The sequence below is a fragment of the Silurus aristotelis genome, assembly GCF_946808225.1.
Source record: "Silurus aristotelis genome assembly, chromosome: 11".
Classification (NCBI taxonomy): domain Eukaryota; kingdom Metazoa; phylum Chordata; class Actinopteri; order Siluriformes; family Siluridae; genus Silurus; species Silurus aristotelis.
The window spans coordinates 6447260-6461050 of record NC_139584.1 but is presented as its reverse complement, the minus strand read 5'-3'; the positions used below and the strand labels follow the sequence as shown (position 1 = coordinate 6461050).

General features: G+C 38.2%; 1 protein-coding gene across 1 annotated transcript in view; it reads right to left on the bottom strand.

The window, feature by feature from the left end:
• The window catches only part of LOC310733810 (fibrinogen C domain-containing protein 1-like), a 93879-nt gene that overhangs the window by 43308 nt on the left and 36780 nt on the right, over positions 1–13791 (bottom strand). Inside the window, exons 3-4 of the mRNA XM_083555239.1 lie at positions 10243–10414; positions 9867–10003 (exon numbers count right to left, since the gene is read on the bottom strand). Coding sequence (XP_083411365.1) covers positions 9867–10003; positions 10243–10414 — 309 coding nt within the window. The remainder of the gene's footprint in view (positions 1–9866; positions 10004–10242; positions 10415–13791) is intronic.

The following is a 13791-nucleotide window of genomic DNA, read 5'->3' as shown; positions in this document are numbered from 1 at the left end:
AGCTGAAGATGTTGAGGTTTTCGTTGGGAGTGACGAGGATGGACAGGATTAGAAATGAGTTTATTAGAGGGACAACGCATGTAGGACCTTTTTTAGACCAGGTGAGGGAGGCGCAATTGAGATGGTTTAGACATGTGCAGAGGAGGGACATGGGGTATATCAGTAGGAGAATGCTGAGGAGGAGCCATCGGGAAGGAGGAAAAGAGGAAGACCAAGGAGAAGGTTTAGGGATGTGGTGAGGGCAGACATGCAGGTAGTTTGTTTGAAAGAGGCAGATGTACATATGTCCTCTACATCTGCCTCTTTCAAACCAACTATCTGCTGTGGCAACCCCTAATCGGATAATATAATATATATATATTTTTTTATAATATTCATTTTGTTATTATTATTCATTTGTAACTATTTAAATTTGCACTTCTGGAAAGTCTGGCAACTGTCTTGAAAGTTTTCCACCTGTGAATAATCTTCTTTACTGTAAGATGATAAGCTTTAAATTGGAAATGGCCTTATAACCCTTCCCAGATTGATGAACAGCAACAACTGATTTTTCAGGTAAGCTAAATATTCAAAAGTACAGCAGGCCTAGCTAATAATTCTACTTCAGGTCTTCCTTTCCATTCAAACTTTAAAAGAAAAAAGGTAAAGAAAACCTACAGTAATGCTTTCCCTATTTGCAGCACTGACATTTCTTTTTTTATCTCTCAGGACTTTTTAAGGTCATCGAATACAGAGAGTACAATACAGCGAGTACTAAGAGGACCACAAATGACAGCAGAGCAGACGAGACAGACCGACAGCCTGAAATGGAAGCAGTAAGCGTAAAAAGCTTTCCAGTTTTCAGGCTAGATTGAAATTAGATTGATATATTTCATTCCCCTGCCATGTCCTTCCCTTTTTCCCCCAAATAGGGAAGACACTCGCTCTGCTGCAATTTCCTCTCGAACGCTTCAGTTGCTGTCCATATCAAGTTGTCTATCAGAGTGACTTGTAGATGGACCGGTTGAGCTGATGCCTGATACACTAAAAGTCCATAACTCAGTCAAAGATACATTTACAGAAATGCATGTCTGCTAGTGTTGTAATGAAGCTGCTACCTTTCGCATTTTATATTATATGGTGCAAAAAGAGCAGTTAAATATATATGTATAATATATACTATTTAATATTTTTATACATATATGAAGGTGTTTGAGATGTTTTTTGTTATTTATTTAGTTTTCCAGTTTGTCAAATTATTCTTGTGTCTCAGCTCATCCATCAACTTTATTTATCTCATTAAGGATAAGAAGAAATGTTTCATGTTTAAATAGCTGTCTGCTGCCTCACTCTATATGCAACTGTAATTAAATGTAAATATGGTTAGAGCAGAGTATTGATATAGAACAGTAATTAAACTGTTCGGAACAATTTGTATGGTCAGGGATTTGAACACAAACCTTCCAGCCACTCAAAATGGAGCAGTCAAATAGCTGAATAAATATGGTATAGTCCATTATATATATAGATGGATTTATTATATTATATTATATACTATTATAGAGTACAGTACAGAATATATCTATGTTCTGAGAAGAAGCTACAGATCTGGGAAGATATATTTTGAAGTGTGCTTCTGGAGATTTGTACACATTCAGACACAAATCTGATGTGGCGTGTAGAGGCCTGGGTTGCACTCAGCATTCCAATTCATCCAAATGATGCTCCAAATGACTACTGCACCTTGCTTTATAAATAAATGACCTACGTATTTACTTCACTTTACAGAATTTCTTTCCATGTGCCTAAGAGTATACAGCTATATGTCAACTCCTCCCATGGCCAATGCCTGAGCAACACGAGAGAAAGCAAACCAATGCATCGAAACACAAAGTAATCAGAAGTCGACTGTGACGGAAACACCATGTGACCCTCATTGTTAAATGAGCTTTGAAGCTCCAAATGTCAGCACTGCATCCCACAGTGCAGCAGGAGCCGGCCGCGCTATTAGCCCCGGCTCAGCGCAGGCGTCAACCCGATGGAACAGAAAAAAAGCAGTGTGCCAGAGTGTGAAAAAATCCCCTTGAGCCACTGAGCTCTCAACATGAAGTGCAAATACTTTCGAACACCCCGTCGCCCACCACAGAGTATGCTTGGGCTTAAAAAAAAAAAAGGGGGGTTTTAAACTCATGCTGTCACTGAGTGCCTGCATTCTTGATGTGTCTCAAGGAGCAAGAAAAAACTCTTTCACACGTGTGGTTGCACCTATAAAACGTGTGAACATGCACAGGAGTTGTATATTTGCCAATTCTCTGGGAGGAGACCAAGTGAAGATAGAAGACAACACACTGAAACCTTCAAAATCAGCTTTTTTTTTAAGGCATGACAAGCTGCTTTTTTTTGCTGTAGGAGAGAAATATTGTCACGGTTACGGTAAAATCAGTTTGCAAACTACATTTCCCATCACATGTCACAAATCACATACACCTGCTCCCTGTTTCACCTCAATCAGCACAACTATATAAGATCCAATTTATCACCATCCCCTCGTTGAGCTTTCATTGAGGTCAATTATTTTTCTTACCCTGTGTACTCATTGTTTTGTTCTTAGTTTTTGCCCTGTTTCACTTTTTTGGTTCTTGTTTGGTTTATTACAAACGGCTTTATTACAGCTATAACAATTGGAGAGTTTGGTCATACTGTGATGCCGATCTGACTTTCAAAAATACTCCATTTAAATAAGTATTGGGATACGTGACATTTTCTGCCATATGTGGTTCTTCCCCAAACTGTTACCTTAAAATTGGAGGCACACAATTATACAGGATGACTGTGGATGCGGTAGCAGTAAATCTTTTCTTCACTTGAACCAGTCGACCCAAACTTGTTAAAACATGACCATGCCCCTTTGCACAAAGCCAGCTCTATGAACATATAGTTTAGATGGGCTGGAGTGAAAATATTGAGTGGACTGCTATAGATCTCTGACCTGAACCCTATTGATCAATGCTGACTCCATCTCAGGCCTTTTCACTCTACATCAATTCCTGTATGAGCACAAATCTCCATAAGTACACCAAAAAATCTAGTGGACCACCTTCCCAGAAAAGTGGAGGTTATTAAAACAGCAAATGGGGACTAAATGTAGAATAAGCCAATAAGTATCTTACGGTCAGTTGTCCACAAACGTTAGTCATATAGACCATTATTGCCATGTAGGAGTGTGGTAGAATTTGAAATATCACACGGTCTAAAAGCTTAAATGGATCCAATAGCATTGCTTATAAGTGTGCATCATCAATTTATGGGTTTTTTTTTTTATTATTTGAAACATGACAATAATTTGTTTTTGCTTTCAATTAACTTCAGAGGTTTAGCCTGTAGCCAAGTGGTAACCAAGCCTGTAGATAATCACTAAATGTTTCTATTAACACTATTTATTATTAAACAGTCAGAGATTTTGCATTTTATTCTATATCAGATCTGACCCAAAGACAGATCTGATATAGAATAAAATGCAAATTCCACTTGTAGTGGAATGTAAACCTATAAATAAATCAGAAAATCATGCATAAAATAAAAGTAATTATTAAAAATAAATAAAGATTAAATATATCAGATAAAGATAAAGCCTCCGCTTAAAATAATACAAATATATTTCAATGTGCAAAAGGGAAGTACAAATTATATGGAAAGTATGCAATATTGTTTTATTGTGGTGTGCCACGTGTAGTTCAGATTATGTCCTAGTTCGTTCATGTTCTCTAGTGTAAATTTACATTGTTTCATGTAGCACCATGGTAAGATCTCTGGAACAACTGTCTAGATAAAATGTGAGCACTCTATATAGACAAGTATTGGGATACCTGATTTTTCCAGCCATATGTTGTTCTTTCTCAAACTGCTACCACAAATTTGGAGGCACACAAATGTATAGGATGTCTTTGGATGCAGTTGATTCTTTCTTCACTTGAAATAGGAGACCCGAACTTGTTCCAGCATGACAATACCACTGTGCACAAAGCCATGAAGATATTATTTATATGTGCACATACTTTAGCGCATTGTTCATTGGGAAACATTGTTTCTGTATACTGTACCACCTGTATTATTGTTGAAAATCCAAGAAAGGCCACTTGGGAAAGTAGTAGCTAAGTGTTTAGGCTCTGGGTTACTAATTGGATGGTCAGGTTTCAAGCCCTAGTATTGCCAAGCTGCTATTATTTTGCCTTTAACCCTCTGTGCTCCAGGGGCACTGTATTATGGCTGACCCTAGCTTCCCAATGCGATTTGTGGAGGAAGAATTTCACTGTTCTGTAATATACGGCTTGCTCATCAGGGACAAACGCACACCATTCACCTTCACTGTTGTTTTCTGTAAAGCTGCTTTGAGACAATGTCTGTTGTGAAAAGCGCTATACAAATAAACTTGACTTGACTTGACTTGACATGTGACAAGTGAAAAAAAAAACATTTCCTTTAATATAGTCACAATTGTCCAATTTGTGTCATTCTCATTTGCAAGACCTCGAAGATGAATGTACATCCCAAACCTTCCTGAACATATGCCATCTTATAATACTCATGACTACAGTTTTAGAAAATGTCCAGTCTGTTGTTTTTGGGGTAGAATAAAAAAACTGTGGATGCACTGAGGATAATTATTGCAGACAGCCCCAGCTGCGCTACAGATGTTTATACATCTGACTTTGGCAGCAAAGCTATCTGCTCTAATTAACCGCTGTTTGTTGCTAAGATGTTATGTTCCAGAGCATTTTTTCATCTCCTTCTTTGAGCTCTTTCTCTCGTTTTTTTTTTTTTTTTTTTAAGCTTTCTGTTCCTCTGTCTCCTTTTCGAGTCATTTGCGTGACAGAGGTTGTGCATGCATGATGTCAGCTGCAGTATCTCTGCCTCCCTCTGTGATCTTTTCTCTGCCATGGTAATCTTTTTCCTTCTTCGCTGCGTGCGGCACAAATGGAAATAGACTGCAAATAATTTTTTTTATTAAAAAAGTAAGACGAGACAATACGAGAGCTAATGATGGGCGTCAATGCATTGTAAAAGTGAGTTCATTTGTCTGATAAACAGGGCTAAACAAGGGGGAAATGATTAACAATGATACATATCCACTTCCTTGTTGATGTCACACCCCCAATCCACCCTCTCTCTCAAATGTTGTTGCAATTTCTGCCACCTCCACCACCTACATCCTGTTTCCCTTTCTCACTTTTTCCATCCTTTTTCCTTTTGATCTCTGAACTCAATCTGCTCCTGCAAGCCCAACATCCTTGTCAGGGAAAAAAAAATGCTGGTGATGATAAATAGCTTTCTTCCTCCTCTACAGTCTCCCACTGCTGACGATGTGCTCAGGAGGGAATGAATGGGGCAAATGCTCCCATGTTCAATATGTCCCCTTTTCAGATGTCACAGAGAGGGCGAATATCAAAAATGTGTGTTTCTGTCGGCTCAGGATCGGTAAGTATTAGTTTCCTCTTTTTTCCCCCCTTGTTTTGTATCCAATAGTGCTTTTGAATTTTGATTCAAAAATTTTGAATTTCGAAAGTTGGACTGAGATTTTTTTATTATTATAATTTTTTTTTTTTTTACCAATTTCATGTATTTATTTATTTATTTATTTATTTATTTATTTATTTTTAACTTCTGACAGTAGTTCCAGATGCAAACTTTATATTAAATGTTACATCAAGTCAGGAATGTTTTTCATTTCTACCGTTCTTTTTGTTTTGTTTTTGTTATATAAATGAACAAAAACTGCAGCAGCACCCACATTTTCTGTTACCCTGCGTTTACATTTATTTATAAGTCACTTACTGATGTTTTTATTTTCTTTCAATGTAGTGACAATATTTAATATCTGTATTCTGAAAATAGATGTTTCTTTTTATTTTGTCATAAAATCAGTACAGCAAGAATCTCTAATTCATACAAATATACAAATACAAATACATAGGGGAGGTGGTAGCTTAGTGTTTAAGGCATTGGACTTTGGATCTGAAGGTTCTAAGTTTAAATCCCAGCCCCACCGAGCTGCCACTCCTGGGCCCCTGAGCAGGGCCAAAAACTGCTCTATGATGTTAAATGGAAATTTTATATCTGTTTTATGAATGAAATAAATGTAAGTATGCCAAATGCCATAAATGTAAGTATAAAGCACTATATGAGCAGGGTTATGGGAACTACAAATATGAATCCGTAAATGGGCAAAGTTACGGAAATTACAAGTATAAAGCTCTAAATGGGTGGGGTTATGGGAACCATAAGTATGAAGCTCTTATCCACTGTACAATCCTTGCATAGTTATACTGTATATTACTATATATACACCATATCGTATCTACTGGATCTTCTGTGCATAATTTACCCTCACCCATGTACATATGGAATCATTTACCACATTGCTATTTTTTAAATAGGCAACTTATCCGTTTCTGGTTAGATACTAACTGCATTGCATTGGCTTTGCACATGTATTTTGCACAATGACAATAAAGTTAAATCTAAACTAATCTAATCTAAACTAAATTAATCTAATCAAAACTAAACTAATCCAATCAATTCTAATCTAATGGGAATTATATGTATGAAGCTCTAAATGGGCGGAATTATTGGAACTACAAGTATGAAGCTCTATAAGGACAAGGTTATAGTACCTACAGGTATGAAGCTCTACTTATCCAGTGGATCGACTTTCAGAACAAGACAATATTTCCCGAATAACTAGGATAAATTAGCAAAACCTTAGTAAACAGGTTTAAAATTGTTTGACAAAAACACTCACCAACATCAACAAAGAAGTTTACTGCTGCTCCTCGCTCCTGCTTTGTTCTGTCACGACACTTCACATCTGCATGATTTGAATCCCACTAAAACTAACACTGCAACCGAATAACTTCCAGCTGCTTTGTCACATCACGTCACTGCCAGCATGAGTGCAGGGTTTCACATGTAACGAATTGTTGCCTGTCACTTTGTCACGTACTAGTGTGAATACCAGGCGAGATCAGTAATGTCAGAATTTAATTATACCAGTGCCTATCTAATGTTCTAAATCCCTATTATTCCTTAAACGTGTCATACATTGAAACAAAATAAAGTTTTGTTCTTTACAAGAAGAGCTGTGTGTGATATAAAAAAAAATAAAAATAAAAATAAAACCCCTTTTATGCAAGCATGTCTTTTGTTTATATAGATATTGATTATTTACAATGATTCATTTTTTATGGAATGTATATCTAGGGTTAGTTTTGTGCTGGATGTTTCTCCACCTCCTTCAGTTACCCCATGGCTACATCTCAGCTAATTCTTTCTTTAATTGCTCATTGACATTTGGTACACAGCCACAGGAATGAGTCACCGTTGTGCCATATTCTTATTTAACATAATCAGCGACTACAGAATTGAAAGGAACAACTAATGTTTAAAAAAAAGTCTGAGTGAAAATGCTTATATTTTGCCTTTATTTTTTTCAAATTAAAAATGATTGACAAATGTTTTTCTTGACAAGTTCAGATAAAAAAATAAATATCAGGATGAATTTTCAGCGCACTCATGGAGCTGGTCCGTGAGCCCTGCCATGCTCAGTGCACCTGTTAGCCTTCGCCACCGCTTTTGGGACTCTCAGCTGAAAATACCCTACCTACATTTTTATTTAAACATGTTTAGCTATTGATATTGAGTTGACTTTCATATTGATGGCCAGGTAGCCAGTATTTTTTTTACAGTCATGGCCATTCATATTGATGTGCGGCCATTCTAATCTAAACAATTCACGCACACACACACACACACACACACACACACACACACACACACACACACACACACACACACACACACACACACACACAAACTTACTTTTAAGTTCTCTTATAAAAACAGACTGGCAATAAAAGATCATAGAAAACTGTAATGGGAGATATATTGTAACTTACAGATGTAAAATAGGCTCAGATTTTTCATCTCCATGCAGATCTCCAGGTCTCTGTTGTTATTCCACCCCAACAATATTTTCCTCATCTCTGCTTTGCGCAAATCTCCGATAAAACAAGTTATTTGACTGTTCATTTTTTTTCTGTTTTTTTTTTTTTTTAGTAAACAAAGCCCAGTTAGCACGAGCTGAAAACAACTGTTTGTGCAGAACTGAGAGCTGCCTCCCTTCGAGCCGTTGGCTGAGGTGCCTTGGAAGTTCCTCACAGTCAAGACTGTGTTCCTCCTGGCCATTTCCTCTCTCAAGAGAGCTGGGGATCTTCAGTCCCTCTCTGTGGCCCTCTCCTTTCTGGCGTTTACTTTAGGCATGGACAGTGCCTTTACCCTAGATCAGGGTACCTTGTTCCCAAGGTACTCTTGGTCATCCCACTACCTGTTATGCTCCAGGCATTCTTTCCTCTTCCTTTCCAGGCCCCAGACCAGTAAAATCTTAACCAACTGTGTCCTGTGCGAGCACTGGACATATACGTGGACACAGAACGAGTTTGTGGAGGAAGTCAGAGCAGCTGTTCGTTTGCTATGGCCCTCTGAGGAGAGGTCTCCCTGCAAACAAGCGGACGCTCAGCAAATAGATTGTGGATGCTATTTCATCCTCCTACAAGTCCTCTGGTTGCCCTGCTCTTTTTGGGGTCAGAGCTCACTTGACCTGGAGTGTGACAGCCTTTACTTCTTGGTCCTTTGCAAAGACATTTGCAACGCTGCGGGCTGGTCCACCTCGCTGACCTTTGTCAGGTTTAACAGCCTCAACCTCAGTGCCACTCCTTGGGTCTCTGTCCTTTAACCTAGCTGTGCTCTTCCACACTAGGCAAGGACTGATCAGTCTGGCGTTATTGTACTCTTGTTCCCAAAGCGCAGCTTAAGTTCCTGAAGAGGAACGTCTCCAGGTTACGTATGTAACCATGGTTCCCCGATGGAATGAGGCGCTGCGTCCCCACGCCACACTGCCGGCATCCCTGCGGCACTTCCCTCCCTTTTGAGGAACTAGCGCCAGCTTCACTCCATGTGCTTTTATAGCTTCATGGTCATGATGTCACACCACTGGTGACACCTCGCTTTCTATTGGACTGATTACACACATGATTCAAAGTATGGACAACACGGAAGCTTTCCCAAAGCATTGTTGATGCAGCATCTCATTCCCTCTGGGAACCATGGTTACATACATAACCTGAAAACATTAGTCCTCACAATCCATGTCAGTTCTGCTTAGCACCAGAGAGAATCTGTTGCATGTACTACAAAAAGGAACAGGAATGAGTGTTTTAAAAATAAAAATATAAGCGCAGTATGAGTAGTACCATTTACATAAATGTATACAAGGGGAACATGCATGTATTTAGTCAGGACACTGCAACTAATTAAATGCATACATGTCAGCCAGATTCCTATAGTATATTTGAATCACTTTTATTATGAATATTGCCAGACTGCAGTGATTAGTATCTATCAAAAGTGCTGTAATGAAGGAACAATGGTGAACCGGGGACAGGGTCATGGCCGGCCAAGGCTTATTAATGCATATGGGGAGAGAAGGTTGGTCCGTGTGGTCCGAACCAACAGACGAGCTCCTGTAGCTCAGATTGCTGAAAAACTTAATGTTGTTAATGCTCGACAAGTCAAGACTGTTTTGCCAACAAAAGCAGAACCAATATCAGGCAGGTGGTTATAATGTTATGACTGATCAATGGCCATAAAGTTGCTTGGTTATTGTACATTCCTGTAAATGTAGCTATTGCTTGTATTGCAGTATGAAATATACACATAAAATATAGAATATAAGTAAGTAAGAGATTCACCTCCGTAGGTCCTAGTCTTTTATTAAATACAGTCTTCCCTAAATATGCTGGTGTTTGACCCTGGCCTTTAAAAGGAGGACTCACCGTCCAGCCACCTCCATCACTGCTCATATCACAGTAAACCTGGAAGCCTGATGGGAAGTGAATAGGAAACACGGAATAGATCCCGTCTTCTCGCTGTCCACTGGCATAGATGTCACTACAGTCTCTCGGTTGGGAGTCTGCAGAAAAAGACAAGAGGGTAAAAAAAAACTAACATTATCATTTATTATCGACACAGCAGACACAAAATGTGTCATCTTTCACACTCTGCATCTTTCCGAAAAGCATCAGTCACTCATAAAGGCTGCAGAGAGACAGGACCAGCCTAAGGGAAGTCCACAGGCGGTAGGAGTGCTAAGGCTCATTATGGCCATCTGCCCAGTTTATGAGAGTGAGAGAATAAAGATTTTTTCATTACCTTCTCCTCTGGCACAGCCTCTGGGTCGGACACCATTGCGTGCCGAGACCCTTTGAAGCAGATCAGCCTTTAGGAGACCCCTCTCGCTGCCAGAGTCCTTGTGCACTGAGTCGAGCAAGTCACGCAAAGAGTTCACAACCTTCATCATGTTGATCTGAGTCTCTGACAACAGCTGGAGTGGAAGAACAACAAGGGAAACAGGCATTCGAAATCTGCTGGTTGCATAAATTCTTATATATTAATGGTTTAATGTCTTAATTGTAAATCTTTGATTCCTGCAGCATGTTACAGACAGTGAAACAAAATGGGGGAATGCAAGATAAACAAACAAAAAATACATTTATAAACTTGCTGGATTTGCTGGGGGAAGTGGTAGCTTAGTGGTTAAGACATTAACCACATTTTTTTTTTTACATACCTACCTACCCTAATTTGATACATAGCCGATTTCCACCCACTAGCAAGCTTTCCACCAAAGAAAAAACCCTGTGGCATGTTGTTCTTTTTGAAACATGTGAAGCTTTCCACTTCATCTTATTTATCATTTTAATCGTTCCTTCATCACAGAGAAGCTAAAGTCTAATAACAAAATAAAAATAATAATAAAAACTAGCTTTCTGCCCTCTTCCACATAAACAAGTTGGTTCATGTCACTCAAACTGACAAGAACAAGACTTTGGTAATATTGGTGACATCATAACTTGCAGCATCTATTGCTGGCACATGGGCAAACGTTTTTCAGTTATTTAGGATTTATGATAGTAAACAGAATTTTTGAAAAGAAAGTCCACATTTCTTTTTTTACTAGTCTTTTGAAACTGCAGTGCACTGTTAAAAACTGCATGGGGAAAATTTCGACCAGGGGTCTCAGATTGTTTGTTGAGTGATTCTTATTTAACCAGTCCCATAACATTGCAAATGAAATTTTATATTGTTTTCATAGATGTAATTCTCATAGTTGTTTAGATTCATTCATTTATTTTCATAAACTTTTTTCCTAGGCAGTGGGTGTCCTGGATTAAACAGGAAGAGATCCAAACCCCCTATTGAAGAGCACCACACACACACACACACACACACACACAAGAAAAGGAAGGAAACCAGAGAACCCAGAGAAAGCCAACATAGATGCTGCGAATGCACGCAAAAATGGAAATGGGAAGCCTTGAGCAGCGAGGCAGCAGTGCTGCTGCATGACATTTTAAATCTCATCTAAAAGTCAAACCCTGTCAATCCCTTCAATGTTCACTCCAAATCCAAACCATCCAAACACATTAACTGACAAGATGGTAGACACACCTCCATACTCTGACTAGCAATACGGTGGGCCATTTTCTTTTCTTTTTTTTTATCAGAGCCTAGAGCACCACAAGAGAACAAATCTAAGTATAACCTAGTGGAAAATAGAAAATGTTTCTGACTTACATGATCATTTCTGACCCACACATGAACACACTGGTATATAATAATAACTATAAGCCATTGGGGCCATTCTGAACCCATTTCATGGCCACTACTATTTTTATTTTTGCCATTTCACATAGCTCTAAATTTCTGCACAATGTAAGATGATAGCAGAGAACTGAAAACTGTTTACCTTCACAGCAAAAGTAAAGACATTCTGAATGATACTGCTGTTGTAAGTTTAGACTCTAAATGAACCTCTGAAGCATTTTACAGTCTGCTTCTCAATACCTTGATCATCAAAGACAATCCCTGCCTTCATTTAGCACCCAAACATTACTCTCTACTACCTCCACTTGACATAAAACAACAAATGCGCAGCTCTGTAAGTTCTTGTGCAGCCTACAGTGGAAAAACCAGTGCTCAAGGCTCTCTATGTACATACAGCATATCACATGCTGTCAGCTTGCTAGTTACCACAGCAACCACGCTTACCTGTCAGTCATGACGAAGACGGAAATGATAAAAAATACATAACAACCGCAAGGGGAGAGGGTGCGTATCTTCATCTTTTGATGCCTTATATATCATGCAGCCTGAGTAGATCTTTCAGCACACACACTGTCATATAGTACAGTTAGCTTCCATGCAAACTCCATGGCCCCTGAGTGATGCAACAGGAAAAGCATTCGCCCTATCGCCCGAGAGATCACGGGTTTGAATACCAGTGGCACCACTGTTGTCTAAAACAATCTTGGATATAGGAAATAGATTATACATCTCTGACAACGCTAAGTCCAACTGTTGGAGAATATTCTTTGTTAGATGGTTAAAAGGGGGTTTTTCCTCACCAAGAAACTCATATTTTCCACTAGCTTAGGTATAATTTAAAAAATTATTATTTTAGACTAATTATGACTTTCTTTACATGAATCGATGTTTATTAGTGAGAATTCCCATAAACAGCTACCGAAGGCAAATTCAGAGCTTTTCTTTGATCAACTTCATGACATTTTATATGTATTTTATATGTTCTATTTCTATTCCATGTCTACTTTCTACTGTAAATTCAATTTTAATTTATAGCAGCTCTATGCAAAAAAAAACAAAAAACTTTAAACTTTTAATTTTATTCCTGTCTTTAACTCTTTTCCTTTACATTACCAATTTTATGTTTTTTTTTTCCATTTTAGGTCCATGACCATTCGTTACAATAAAAAATTCTAATTTGATTAGAATGATTAGCCCATTTAACTGCTTATTGTTTTAGTGTTCAATTACTTGAAAGTCAAGAAGCGTCAAGAAGCTTTTATTGTCATTTCAACCACATGTAGCTATAGGATCAATTCAACTTTTTAGTTTTCATTAAATGAACACTTCAACCAAATGTTGATAGTTTAATTTTAAATCCATTTTATCAGTGTACAGAAGCAAAATCATTCAAATTGTGTCATGGTGGAAACACTCATGCAACTGTCTGTGCATCCATACATGCATTCATGGCTTTTGTCAGCTGTCGAAACTCGGACTCGTGGTTAAAGCATAAAAGCATGTGACTAAATTGTAAAGACCGGGATCAGTGAGTGTGTTCATTAAAAACGATCGCAAGGTGCTGTGAAGTGCATGACTACTAAAATATTCATAAGGGAAGAATCACGACAGTATGAAGCAGTGAAGCGGGGAGGTGAGTATGCAAATAAAACATGCGAGAGCAGGTCAGCGCTACAAGAACTGAACAAAGAGACGCATGCCTGCTTTCTTGCCTTTCACTCACAAGCCATGTTTATTAATATTCAAACAAAGACAAAGAGTGATATGTATATGTATATATATATATATATATATATATATATATATCTTATATATATATATATATATATATCTTATATAAGATATATATATAAGATCCTTCTTTTATTGGCACAAGGTGGTAAGGTGGTTGTCGAACATCCTGAACAATCTGAACACCAACAATATGAAGTTCATTGCATAATATAATTAGAAAGAAAGAGGATGATTTGAATGACTGTTTAGTGCAGAACTGACTCATCCAGCGCTTTACATGCTCATACACTGTTAGTAAATTCAGTGCTCCTCCTGAGGCACCCATCATGCTTGTACTGTGATCTGGGTCTTTGAGTGCTG